Source organism: Carcharodon carcharias, chromosome 10, assembly GCF_017639515.1.
Source record: "Carcharodon carcharias isolate sCarCar2 chromosome 10, sCarCar2.pri, whole genome shotgun sequence".
NCBI lineage: Eukaryota > Metazoa > Chordata > Chondrichthyes > Lamniformes > Lamnidae > Carcharodon > Carcharodon carcharias.
In genome coordinates, this window is record NC_054476.1 from 10,128,277 (window position 1) to 10,142,426 (window position 14,150).

Consider the following 14,150-nt stretch of genomic DNA (forward strand, 5'->3'; position numbering starts at 1 on the left):
TTCATTTATTTATTTACAGTGGCGACCATGTGTAGAATAAACAATGGTGGCTGCAGTCACCTCTGCCTTCTTGCCCCATTACCCAAGGCCTACAATTGCGCATGCCCCACAGGCATAAACCTCCTTTCGGACGGCAAAACCTGTGCACCTGGTAAGCTGTAATTCCCCTTTTTGTTGGTGGCATGAAGACATTTGAAATAACATCTTTGTTTCAGACTAAAGGACATTTGTTTCCAAACAAGGTAAACACAAATTTCTTTTTGGAAAAGATAGATAATAAGTGCCTGGATATAGAGTAATTTGCACTTCACCGGAAGTCTCTACACAGCATTATGCTGACTTTCAGAATTTCCGTTTGAAAAATTCTGAGTTGTAAGCTGAACGTGTTTGAACTTTATAATTATAAAAACAAAAAACTGCGGATGCTGGAAATCCAAAACAAAAACAGAATTACCTGGAAAAACTCAGCAGGTCTGGCAGCATTGGCGCAGAAGAAAAGAGTTGACGTTTCGAGTCCTCATGACCCTTCAACAGATTTAATGGGCGTTTATAGTTATATTACATTGCTATTATTAACCAGCAAAGTGGCTGAGTTGCTAGGTGTGAGTATTAATATTATGTTGTATTAGTATTAGTATTTAATAGTTTATTAGTATCTAATAGGTTGAATAGGTGTTGGGTCTTGATTATTTAATTATACTCAGAAGTGTATATAAAGAAGAGTCAGTCAGCACTGGGGAGAGATTGCATTGGAGTGGAGAAGTAAGCTCTGTGGCGAGCAATCAGCAATCTTTACCAAAGCATCCTAGTCTTCATGTCTTCTTCACAACCAGACTTAGGAGCTTCCTCTGACATTGGGAACTGTCACATGCATGGCCCAGTGTCGAGAATAAACACTTCAGAAAGCTGGGAGACAGCCTGCTCCTGAAAGGATAGCACTTTATCTTCGGTGAAGTAGTTTAGTGACTGAAAGGATTGTTTAACAGTTTAGGAATATCTTGTCATTGAACTGCGTGACAATTTTTAAAAATTAATTTTTCTATATTATTTCAGGTATGACTAGCTTCCTCATATTTGCGCGGAGAACTGATATCCGAATGGTGTCACTTGATATTCCTTACTTTGCTGATGTGGTGGTGCCTGTCAATGGGTCAATGAAAAATACAATTGCAATTGGCGTTGATCCTAAAGAAGGTGATTTTTAATTTATGCAAAAGCCTTGTTTTGATATTTTTTGAGAAATAAATGCATCACTGAATCATTTCTTTGTTCATTGTTTTCCCATCGCCAAACCTAAGCTAAAATTGCATTTTGTTTGCTTGTTGAGATTTAGGAAGATAGGAGTAGAATTAGGCCATTCTGCCCCTCGGGCCGACTCTGCTGTTCAATAAGATTGCGGCTGATCATCTGCCTCCCCAACACCTTCCCACACTATCTCCATATCCCTTAATTCCCTTTGCATCCAAAAACCTTCCAATCTAAGACTTGAATACACTAATTAATGCGAGCAGAGACCCACAAAACATTTGTAATCAAATCAATATCTTTATTGTAACAGTATTTATTTAAATACAGGATCCTAGCTACTCTTTCACCAAAGGCTTTAACAGAATCAAAACTTCTCACTCTGAATAAAGCTACACAAAGCTGTCCATGTGTAAAAACAGGTCTAGGACCATAAATATGAACTTCCTCAATAGTCTGGCCTTGTGACTTACATATAGGCACAGAATATGAAAATCTAATTGGGACCTGTTTTCTGCAGAGTTGAAAAGGTAGGTTTACATCTGATGGGCTCAATATTATTCGAGGAATAAACACTCTGGCCAGGATTTTCCAGCCTCATTGTGTTGGGAGCCACCACAGGAGGTTCAGTGGCCCAGCCGAAAGCCCATTGGCTTTTGGTGGAACCGGACAATCCTGGATGTGGGTGGGGCTGGAAAATCCCACCCTCTATTTCCTCGAAATTTGCCTCTGATATTTTCAGCATCTATCATCGAAGATAAGAGCTTCCCAACTTCCCATCTTGCTCCCTGACAAAGTCCTTGTTTAGGATTCAAGTTTTGTAGCAACTTTGTAACTGCTTTTCTCCTTGAGTCTAAATTTGTGTGGTGCTGTGCTCATTGGCATTAGACTGCGTGGAAACTCTGAAGAGTATAAACTATTATTATTATCTTGTCTATCGAATCAACACTGATGTACTATTTTAATTCGTCTTTCTGCTTTTCTCAAACCTTTTCATTCAAATCTAGTGAATGTTCATTTTTAGCACAAAGAGCAACTTCGTAAATTGCATCAAATAATTATCCCCGCCATTTTTGCCACATTTAAACCAATTCAATCATCTCATCCACCCCTCACATGCCATCCTCATCCCGGTTTTGCCATTCCCATCTCATTCCTTCCGTCCCTCCCGTCAATCCCGTCCCCTCCCTCGTGGAAGCAATCTCTCTAGCTAGGGTGTCTTTATTTTTGGACTCCCTTCAGTTTCACTGCTTGGTGTTCTCCACCAACACTCCCACCCCTGCCCATCCTGCCAACGCTGGCACCAACTGTTGGCAGCTGCGTGTATGTCATGCCAATCCTCCACGCGCCCAATCAAAACAGTCCGGTCAGACAAAACCAGTTAATATATAGCAGGTTAAATTAAAAAGCCTCGGCAACTTCATATTTAGTAGCAATTCAGCATAACTAGAATCAATCCAGAGAGAACTGTTCAGTTATTAGGACTCTCAGATTTGTAACACCTCAAATCCAAGGTTAAACCTTCAAAACTGTTTCAAAATAAAGTTTAAATTAAAATTACCTCAACATTAGTTGGCTATCACCTTTGGCTACACTCGCATTTGAACAAAATTGTTTTGTGCTGACCACCTTTTTTGCATTTGCAAGTTCGGTGAAAGTTCACAGTGGCCTGTCTTCCTGTGAGAAAAGTGCACACAAGGGAAGCCAAAGCAGGTCACTGAACTGGTCAACAAGTTGACCCTCGCACCAGCGGGACTGAAGACTTGTCTTTTTTTACTCTAGGGAAGGTGTACTGGTCAGACAGCACACTGAATAAAATCTGCAGAGCCAACCTGAATGGGTCACAGCAGGAAGACATTGTAACAACAGGTGAGGGGTCAGAGCCAAGTCTTCACAGCTCTTGCAGCTGTTTTGTGAGTTTCGGTAGCACCTCCATAGGGATGGGTTTGATGGCCGGGGTGGTTGGGGAGGGCATTCATTGGGCTGGAGAGTGGCGGATGGGGACTCTCCTTCCCACCTATGCCCCCATTTAAGTCCATGTCCGGAAGGCCTGGGAACAGCCTTTGCGCCACACCACCCCCTACCCCCCCCTCCCCCGGCTGCTTCAACCAGCAGCAGGCGGGAGACTCACCACGCGGGAAGCCCAAAAAGGCAAACCGTGCCGGGGTTGCTTGTGGGCTCCCAGTGTGGTGGGTGGTGGGGTGGGGGGGGGGGGGCATTGTTGTCAGGCACTCAATGCTTGATCAAGGTACCTGACATTGGGAATGGGATGGGTTGGGGGGAGGGGTTTCCGCTGAGTGCTTCCTGCTGTTCCTGCTGACACCCTCCTCCCCTCCCCCTCCCCTCCCCTCCCCTCCCCTTCCCCTTCCCCTCTCCTTCCCCTCCCCCTCCCCCTCCCCCTCCCCCTCCCCTCCCCCTCCCCTCCCCTCCCCCTCCATCTCCCCTCCCGCCAGCATTTGCCTGTGGCCTGGGTCCATCAACAGTCCTGGGCCTCGGATGGGTGTAGTACCGCCTGTAGCCACAGCCTCCCCAGTGGTGCTGCTGAGCAATGACAGCTGTCGGCCTCTGATTGGCCGGCAGCTCTCGGTTGGCGGGACTTCCCTTGACGCCAGGGAAGGCCTCCCACTGGCCTGTTAAGTCCCTGAGTGACATTTAATTCAGCGGGCCTTCCCGAACTGAAGTGATGTGAGGCTCTTGACAGTTCTCCAGCTGGAAGCCTCCATTAAATACCACCCAAAGTCTTTGGGGGCTGCACAAAGTACATTTTGTGGAGAGAACTATTTATTGGGTCTCTCGTTTCTCTGTCAGGAACAGGCCATAAGAACTATATTGTGTCCAAAAGTAAGGTGAACGAGCTCCCATGTTTGTGCTTCTCAGCCATGTTTCGGTCTGCACAGGCCAGTTTGAAGGAGCTCAGCACCAGATTAATTCTCATCCCTGTTTCAAAGCAAGCTATTTTAATAAGACCTAACAGCTTGGTTTTCTTGACAGAATGAAAAATACTAACTCAAAATAAATTTACTGTTGGGAGTGAGAGCACTGTAATAAGCATTCCAAAATAAGCTACTGTTAGAACTGTACGTTTTACAGATGGTGTTTTCTCAGGGTTAATGACCACGGATGGACTGGCAGTGGATGCGACAGGCCGTAAATTGTACTGGACTGATACGGGGACAAACCGCATCGAAGTTGCTAATTTGGACGGAACAATGAGGAAGGTTCTGATCTGGCAGAATTTGGACAGCCCTAGAGCCATTGCTCTTCATCATGAGAAAGGGTGTGTAGGCGGGTCATACATAATAACCTATTGATAAGCCGTTCAAATGAGTGGTAAATTCGTTATTTTGTTATTGTAATCTTACCTCAGCATAAAACATAAATCCATTTTTAAAAAACTTTGCTTGGAAAAGACAAGGTGTCAAAATGAACCCAGTTCTCCAGTGGCCTATGGTTTTGTTTTATTGCACCACGTTTCTCGTATCGAGTCACGTTCTCGAAGCTGAAGAATGTGAATAAAGCCACCCTAAATATTTAAGGCCTGTGAATGAATGCGCTTTGATTATTAGTGACGCTTGTCTAAGGTGTCAGCTTGCCTCAGCCAATGGCAGCTTTGCCTCTCAGGCAGAAGGTTCAAGCTGCATCCCAGCACAGTAACCCAGCCTACACTTCAGCGCTGTAATGAGGATGTGCTTTATTGTCAGAAGTGCCATCTTTCTGATGAGGTTTTAAACTGAGCCCCTGCCTGTTCATTCAGATGGACTTAACCAATACCATGGCAATATTTGAAGAGGAGGTGGTAGTTACGTTGAAAGAATTCTGTGCTGTAAGTTCTATGCAAAGTAATTCGATGTTCCGGCAAATATTCGTCCCACAGCCAACAACGGCAAAACAGATTAACCCTTCAGTTATCTCGTTGACTATCTGTGAGATGCTGCAAATAAATTGCCATATTTGCCTACAGAAAGAAATAAATTGTCTTTTAATAGCGTTTTTCAGAACTTCAGGATGCTCAAAGTGCTTTTCAGCTAATGAAGTACTTATGTTGTGTAGCCACTGTTGCAATATAGGGAAACCTAGCCAGCAATTCACACACAGCAAGGTCCTGCAAAAAGTGATGAGATAATGATCAAATATTGTGTTTCATTGATATTGATTGAATGATAAATATTGGCCCGGACACCAGGAAAACTCCGTGTTTTTTCGAATAGCGCAATGGAACTTTTTCCACCCAGCCGAAATGTCAGACGGACCTGTACTTGCCATCTCATCGGGAAACTGGCACCTCTGACAGTGCAGCACTGCTACAGCATTGCGCTTAAGGCATCAGCCTAGATTGTGTGCTCAAGGCCTGGCCTAAGACTTGAACTCATACCCTTTGATTCAGAGCTGAGAGTGTTACCACTGAACTAAGGATAACAACAGTACCTGCAGCTCAAAAAGCAATGTCATTCATTGGGCTGCATCTTTCAGTCGGGAGGCGGGACCCACTCGCCGATGTGTAAAATGACACGGGGTGATGTCAGGCGGGTGTCCCATTGTCACCCCACATCACTTACATCTTCAGGTCAGCGAGCGTGGAGCCGGGTCAGCTGCGCACCCGCTGACCTATCCACGGCCACTTAAGGCCATTGATGAAGTAATTGAACTAATCAGTGGACCCCCCCCCTCCAACGTTAAGGCTGGCGGGGAGTCAGGAGCCCAGACAGGCTTCGGAAAAACCATGAAACCTCATCCACGGGCGGCATGAAGTTTCATGAGGGATTTAAAAACTTCAGAGTGTTTTAAAATAAAAGTTATGGTCACGTCCCAACTCACGTGACAGTGTCAGCAAAATTTTTTCTATTCTTTAAACGGGTTTTCACATTTGAGCTGATCTCCCTGAGGCAGCAGTTTGCCTTAGGGAGATCTGTGCGCTCTCTCACGTGCATGCTCCCGCACATCCCCCCTCCCAACAGGGGCAAGATCCTGCTTATTAGCTGTGAAATACTTTAGCACATCCTGAGGATGTGAAAGGTACTATATAAATCCAAGTTCTTGGTGTTTTCCTCTGCTATCTTAATACGTTGGCTAATTGCAGTGAATTACTGTTGTTGCTATTTTAAGATGGTTGTTAATCTATCTCCTCATTCCCTAACAGATATTAACAATACTGCTAGCAAATAGACGAATTACTCAAAATTTGTCTCTTTAGGAAGAAGGGGTTATTATCTAATATTTCACAGTTATGATCCAGAATGTTGATGTATTTCTCTTGTGTATTGCTAGGTTCATGTACTGGACAGACTGGGGGGAACATGCCAAACTGGAACGTGCAGCAATGGATGGGTCAGACAGAGTGGTTCTTATCAATAGTAATCTGGGATGGCCTAATGGTTTGGCCATTGACAAAGTAGGCTCCCAGCTCCTGTGGGCTGATGCACACACTGAGGTACATAGAGTCTTTCTGTGCCAGTATCAGTACGGCAAATAATTATAATACATAAATGTACATATGTGAATGAGTGCGTGTATATGACAAGTTGCTATTTTCACTATTTCCCCAAAGTGTATTTAAATGGATGTTTTCTTGTCCTTGATAACAATATTATCCCAATGCCTAATGGTGATATCAAAATGGCACCTAATCTCTACAAGAACATTGTATTTTTCTCAATGGTTATAATGTTTTATTTATTCATTCACGAGATGTGGGCATCACCGGCTAGGGCGCTTTTATTGCCCATCCCTAATTGCCCTTGTAATAACTTGGATTCAACCTGGAACAAAGCTTTGAATGGAAGCTAGCAATATATCTATTATTTATTGTACTTTGTTTTCCTCTGTTTTGTTTGTTTAAAGAACTTCCTCCAAGAAGAAATCTGGTGCAGTTCATCATATATATATATATTTTTTTTTTGCACAGCGTATTGAGGCAGCAGACCTGAATGGTGCTAACCGCCACACTCTAATCACACCAGTCCAACACCCTTATGGCCTGACTCTGCTTGACCCTCACATATACTGGACAGACTGGCAAACTCGAAGCATCCAACGAGCTGACAAGAATACGGGTGGTGACATAATTACAGTCCGAGGCAACTTGCCAGGATTAATGGACATTCAGGCTATTGACAGAATTCGACCTGTTGGTATGTTATATTTAATATTAACGGTGTGTTTCTGGCTAGTTGGTTTCTACTCAATATACGTGGAGGGTTAGAGTCTTTCATCTGAAACACATAGATCCACGATGCATAGAAATATTACATTTGGATACTCCTCATACCTCTGAAATCTTGCGAGCATTTCTGTCACACTTACGTGTCATTATTTTCCATGATACATTTCTATGTCCACTTTTATGATGGAAACAGCCCTTGTAAATTTATCATGCTGCATTTAACACATCGCTGTCAGTACCTGATTTTTGTGACTCTTGCCTTCTCGGTCAGTACTGAAATGAAACTCCTATATTTCAACCAGCTCGTGATTTCTGCTTTCCTAATTGGCCTATTTCCCTTTTTAGCAATAAATAACATCAAAGGAAAATATCAAATACAAATAAGTGCGGAATATTTGACTTCAAATTGTGACTTGAACTCTTTTTATTTTATCCTTTCACTGGATGTGGACATCACTGACAAAGTCAGTATTTGTTGCCCGTCCCTAATTGCCCTTGGGATTGGTGGCTTGGCTGTAGAGAACAGTTTTATTTCATTCATTCATGGGATGAAGGCATCACCGGCTAGGCCAGCATTTGTTACCTAGTTGCCCTTGAGAAGGTGGTGGTGAGCTGCCTCCTTGAACCGCTGCGGTCCATGTGGTCCATGTAGGTACACCCACAGTGCTGTTAGGGACGGTGTTCCAGGATTTTGACCCAGCGACGGTGAAGGAACGGTGATACATTTCCAAGTCAGGATAGTGTGTGGCTTGTTGGGGGGGCAGATTTGCAGGTGGTGGTGTTCCCAGGTATCTGCTGCCCTTGTCTTTCTAGATGGTTGATATCGTGGATTTGGAAAGTGATGGAACCTTGGTAAGTTGCTGCAGTACATCTTGTAAGAACGAAAAGTGCTGGAAAAGCTCAGCAGGTCTGACAGTATCTGTGGAGAGAGGAACAAGAGTTCACGTTTCAAGCTGCATGCTGCACAGACGCTGCCAGACCTACTGAGTTTTTCCAGCAATTTTTGTTCTTATTTCAGATTCCTAGCATCCACTGTGTTTTTCATTCGTCATTGTAGATAGTACACACTGCTGCTGCTGTTGTTCATTGGTGGTGGAGAGAGTGAACGTTGAAAGTGGTGGATGGGCTGCCAATCAAGCGGGCTGCTTTGTCCTGGATTACACCTGTGTTTCAATGTCTAATTTACCCCATTAGGTTCAGGGCAGCCACATGAAGATTATGCTTGGGTTTAACTCCCCCAGATGCAATAGCATGAGTAATTGACTGGTACATAAATATATAAAGATTTGTAGTTACACCGTGACTTTCACAACCTCAGCACACTGCAAAGTTCTTTACAGCCAATGCAGCGCTTTGAAGTGTAGTCACTCTTGCAATGTAGAAAATCGCTCACTGAACATCAGTGACCTTCAGCTAAAGGCTGTCGAAGTAAAACATCTGTGAATTTCAAAGGGTTTTGCTGAAGCAGTTGCAAAATTGGGGATTGTGCAAGGAGATGGAGTTGAAATAAAAGATCATGGTCTGATTGAATGGTGGAGCAGGCGTTACATTCTTTTTAAGATAACATCAGAGCCATGGTATTGATTGATGTGGTTCAACACAGCATGGCTGTTACAGCAGGTTCCAAATGGTGATGAATATTGAGTGACTGGATTCATAAAACAATCATAGTCTCAAACTGAAAAGTTAGTAGCTAGAAGAGGTAATGTAAAGAATGAATATTTGGCTTTCCTTTTCTGTCTGGGAAGCATGTTCACTTTTTCCTCACATTACCAACCAGAGGACAATAAGCTATATGCTCTTTTTATAAATATAAAGATATCAACATCTGCAGACCATGATGGAAATTGCTACTTTGAAGGAGGTTGCTTTGAGAAAGTAAGGTGCCTAATCCTTGGTGAAATTGGGCACAATTTCAAAATTTGCGGATGATACGAAACTTGGAAGCATTGTGAACTGTGAGTAGGATAGTGTAGAACTTCAAAAGGACAGTTGATGGAATGGGCAGATAGGAGGCAGATGAAGTTCAATGCGGAGAAACGTGAAATGATTCATTTTGGTAGGAAGAATGCAAAGAGACAAAAAACAACAAAGTGGGTGCAGGAGCAGAGGGTATATGGACATTAGTGAACCAGATGATGTAGATAGGAAACAAAAACAGAATTACCTGGAAAAACTCAGCAGGTCTGGCAGCATCGGCGGAGAAGAAAAGAGTTGACGTTTCGAGTCCTCGTGACCCTTCGACAGTTCTGTCGAAGGGTCATGAGGACTCGAAACGTCAACTCTTTTCTTCTCCGCCGATGCTGCCAGACCTGTGAGTTTTTCCAGGTAATTCTGTTTTTGTTTTGGATTTCCAGCATCCGCAGTTTTTTTGTTTTTATCTCTGATGTAGATAGGAGTTGGTTGAATTCGAGGTACTCTTCTTCCACTCTTATAGTTCACTCAAAACCCTCAGAACCCAGTTCAACAGATTTCACATTAATGCTTTCGCACTTTGTTGAAAGAAGTTTTGGTTTGTTCTTGTACAGGTTTTAACAAGTGTAGTGTCAGGAATGGGGGCTGCAGCCATCTCTGCCTCCCACGCCCCAGTGGTATCACCTGCGCATGTCCAACAGGAATCCAAATGAAGAGTGATGGGAAAACGTGTGACAACATTCCTGAGACCTACCTGCTCTTCTCCAGCCGTGGCAGCATCCGTAGAATCTCTTTGGATACAACCGATTACACGGATGTGCATGTTCCAGTTCCTGAGTTACATAACGTCATTTCCCTGGACTATGACAGTGTGGAGATGAAGGTTTATTATACAGATGTCTACCTGGATGTGATCAGGTAAGGATCTTAGGACTGTGGTTACCTCATCTCCTTGTTTGGGTTGCTGGCAGATATCCAAGCGTCTTCCCACAACTTGCCAAGCTAATACTGCTGACTGCTTTCTGTCACAAAGTTCTTTGAGGACCACTACAGATCTCTTCCATGAGCTGCAAGCCAGAGAAAATATTCCAGCTGCCTTTCCCTCGCAAAAACTGAGATAGAGCCCCCAACTGCATTCCACGTAGTGAACAATGACATTAGTATTTTCTTTGCTTTAAATGCAGGCCGAACTGACAATCACCTCCTGTCGGCTCTCTCAATCCGTTGAGATGGAGTCTTCACCAAAGCAAAGCTACAACTGCCTCCGTATGTTCCCAAACTGAACTGCCTGTTTCCAAACTGAACCACTTGCTCTTGTCAGCAAACACAAACAGATAAATTCCACCCTGAATTACTATCTCTATGGCAATGTGACACACACACAGCGTATTCCCAGGTAGAAATTCAAATTAACTACCTCTTAATTCCAAAGGTTTCCTTGATTCTGGGAAACCACATGAATAATTTTTATCTCTAATGGAGTTTTACGACCCTTTTTCCCAGAGTTGCCAGCTCTGACTTCGAGTCAACATGGCCCCAACCTTTTATGTGTAATAAAATCCAAGCTTGTTTGAATCGCATTTACTTCAGGGTTTTTTTTATCAGTTTCTCAAATATATTTTCTACAGTTAAAACTTTAATTCCTAAAACTGTAATTTTTATTCTGAAACATATGAATTATGAACCATGTATTCGCAATAATTCTTACCTGGAAGCAGATAAAGAAATTAAAGCTGTTATTTCATCTCAGCTTGGAGTATTCACAATATCATAATGAAATAAATTTCAAAGCAGGCCCAACCCCTTTTTTATGCGATAGGTAAAATTAGAAGTTTTCCTTGCTCTTGAATGTATTTCAGCAGCTGCCAAAAGAACATCCTGGAAAAGAAAATTATTCACACAATTATGTCTCAGCGATATTTAAATACTGCTTTAAATATGTAATTTTCATTTTGATATACTTACACATACCAGAAATCTGCTTCTAATGACTAGAGCAACATATGAACACGTGTAGGCCATTGAGTCCCTCTAGCCGATTCCATCATTCAGTTAGATCACAGCTGATCTGTACCATGCCTCCATTTACCCGTCTTTGATCCCTTGATAACCCTTAGTTAATAAAACCCAATCAAACTCAGGCTTGAAAATTTCGATTGACCCCAGCACCAGCAGCACTTTGAGGGCAAAATTTCTACATTTCAGCTACCTTTAGTGTGAATCTGTGCTTCCAGCTATCAGGTCAGATGTTAAGCTTGTGTGCATTTGTTTTATTGAATTCAGTTATTATTTTAAACGACTCAGTTAGATCAGCCTTCACCCTCCTAAATTCAGTGAAATACAACCCACCTTTCTGCAACCTATTGTCACTCTCTAAGTCTTGGTATAATTCTAGGGGAATCTGCACTACACCCTCTCCAAGGCCAATATGTCCTTCCTGGTGTGCACAGGACTCCAGATGGGCTCTATACAAATGAAACATTGCTTCCTCGTGTTTGTACTAACTCCCTTAAGTTAAAGACCAACATTCCATTAACCTTCTTGATTACATTTTGTACCTGTGCACTTGTCTTTAACGATTTGTTTATCTGGACACCCAAATCCCTTTGTTTACCCCACAGCTTCTAGCCTTTGTAAAGTAAACTTTGCTTTTTGTCTCATCAGAAGTGCCAACCTCAATGGAAGTGGTATGGTGACAGTCATTGGCCAGGGCCTAAAAACAACTGATGGTTTGGCCATTGACTGGGTAGCAAGGAACCTCTACTGGACAGACACTGGCAGGAATACCATTGAAGTGTCCTGGCTTGATGGAAACTGTCGGAAAGTACTAATCAACAACAGCCTGGACGAACCGAGAGCAATTGCCGTATTCCCTAGAAAAGGGTAAGCAAATCTTCTTTGGAGGACCAGGGCCCTGTTCAGATTTTACATTTTTGTGGGGGGGGTTTATATGTTGTGTAAGCATGTCACATTCCATATAACCATACTAAATCAACTTCCACTTACTTTCTAAACTTGAATAATGTTTCAGGGGAGATGGTGGTGTCAATGGGCTGGTAATCCAGCAGCCCAGGCTAATGCTCTGTTATTTGCTTTTATCTGAATACTCTGGGGACATGGATTCAAATCCCACCATGGGCACCTGGTTGGAATTTGAATTCAGTTGAAAAATCTGGAACATAAAGCCAGTTTCAGTCATGGTGACCATGAAACTATCATCGGTTGTCATTAAAAACTTCTCTGGTTCGCAAATACCCTTTTAGGGAAGGAAATCTGCCACCTTTACCCGGTCTGGCCTACATGTGACTCCTTACCCACAGCAGTGTGGTTGACTCTTGGAATTACCCTCTGAAATGGCCCAGCAAGCCACTCAGTTTCAAGAGCAACACGACCTCCACATCCCCTGAATAAATAAGAAAAATAAATTGTCAATGTCAGAAGAATGGGGACAAGGCAAAAGTATGTCAATTCTGGAAGTGACTTTATCACCTCTTTCTACAGCCCACTTAAAATTCAAATAAGCCTCCAACCATACTGCTTAACTGATAGCGAACCAGTATAACTCCAAGGATGTTGATACTGGACGTTTAGTGATTCATCACACTAAAGCATTCAAATTGACTTAAATTCAACAAAGTTTATCAGAGTGGGAATTAGACTGAGCAGATATTTTATTTTAAATGAGAAACAAACATGGGACACAGCCCACGATGGGCCGAAGGGCCTGTTTCTGTGCTGTATAACACGATGGCCAGAATTTTTCCCGTGTCAGGCAGGCTCGGCGGGAGGGGGTTGGGGGGGGTGCGCCAGCGGCTGGCTCCGCGCTCCTATTTTATGCGGGCGGGCCAATTAAAGGCCGCTCAGCGTAGGGTGCGAGCGGTAGCGCTCAGCTCTACCTGTGCGAGCGGGGGGCAGGAGGGAGAGTCGGGTCCAACGCTCTTTCACACGTGCGTGCGAAAGAGCGTTTCAATCTCCCTGAGGCAGCTCCGTGCCTCAGGGAGATTCAAACACTTTTGAAAAACATAAATAAATGTAATAAAAATGTATTGAAACATGTCCCCCTCATGTGTCACGTGAGATGGGATATGTTTTTATTTTTTTGAAAAATTTTTTGTTTCATTCGTAAAAGCTTTAGGAACCCTCATCCCGCTCATGGATGAGGTTTCCTAAAAATTGTAAAGGCCGCTTGGCCTTTTTAGCCTGTTCGCTAACCATAAACTTGAAATTAATTACCTAGCTAATGGCCTCAATAGGCCTTTCAATTATTGGCGGGCACACAGTCGATTCCAGCAGGCGCCCACCAAAAAAAACATCGCGAGACAGCGCGATGATGTCGGGACACGCCCGATGCCATCGTGCGTCATTTTATGCACCGGTGTGTCGGGCCGGCTCCCACATGCTGACCAAAGAATCCTGGCCTATGACTATGACATGGTCCCAACACAGAGGTCCAGGCGACTTCCCTTCCTTCCCTCAATCTGTCTAGTGCCAATTCAAAAGGAAGAAAATCTGTATTTTGCCATATCACATCTTAATGGTGAAATCTGCCCAACCTTTTGTGGAGAGGTTTTTCTCCTTTACAAACCTCTGTATTAGGTCTCTCACAGTGATACTAAGAGCTAAGATGAAATAAACCTCCACTCTATGATCCAAGTTAACACAACGACCAAGAGTAATGCTCTCCCAATTCTATACATTCTCTGTGTGCATCATCACATTGTTGATCTGAAATATAAACATACGGGAAAGTGGTGTTTCATGAAGGGGGTCCTTGTGCATTGAATCCCAAAGAGCTAACATACAAGTTCAGCAGGTAATAGGGAAGGCAGAT

At 43.2% G+C, this 14,150-nt stretch overlaps 1 protein-coding gene across 3 annotated transcripts in view; it reads left to right on the forward strand.

Annotated features, from left to right (window-relative positions):
* lrp4 (low density lipoprotein receptor-related protein 4) overlaps window positions 1-14,150 on the forward strand; it is a 422,664-nt gene that overhangs the window by 357,822 nt on the left and 50,692 nt on the right. For all 3 annotated transcript variants that reach the window (XM_041197751.1, XM_041197752.1, XM_041197754.1), the window contains exons 22-29: window positions 20-151; window positions 1,054-1,194; window positions 3,028-3,114; window positions 4,351-4,522; window positions 6,511-6,673; window positions 7,148-7,373; window positions 9,934-10,237; window positions 11,984-12,202. In XM_041197751.1, coding sequence (XP_041053685.1) covers window positions 20-151; window positions 1,054-1,194; window positions 3,028-3,114; window positions 4,351-4,522; window positions 6,511-6,673; window positions 7,148-7,373; window positions 9,934-10,237; window positions 11,984-12,202 — 1,444 coding nt within the window. The remainder of the gene's footprint in view (window positions 1-19; window positions 152-1,053; window positions 1,195-3,027; window positions 3,115-4,350; window positions 4,523-6,510; window positions 6,674-7,147; window positions 7,374-9,933; window positions 10,238-11,983; window positions 12,203-14,150) is intronic.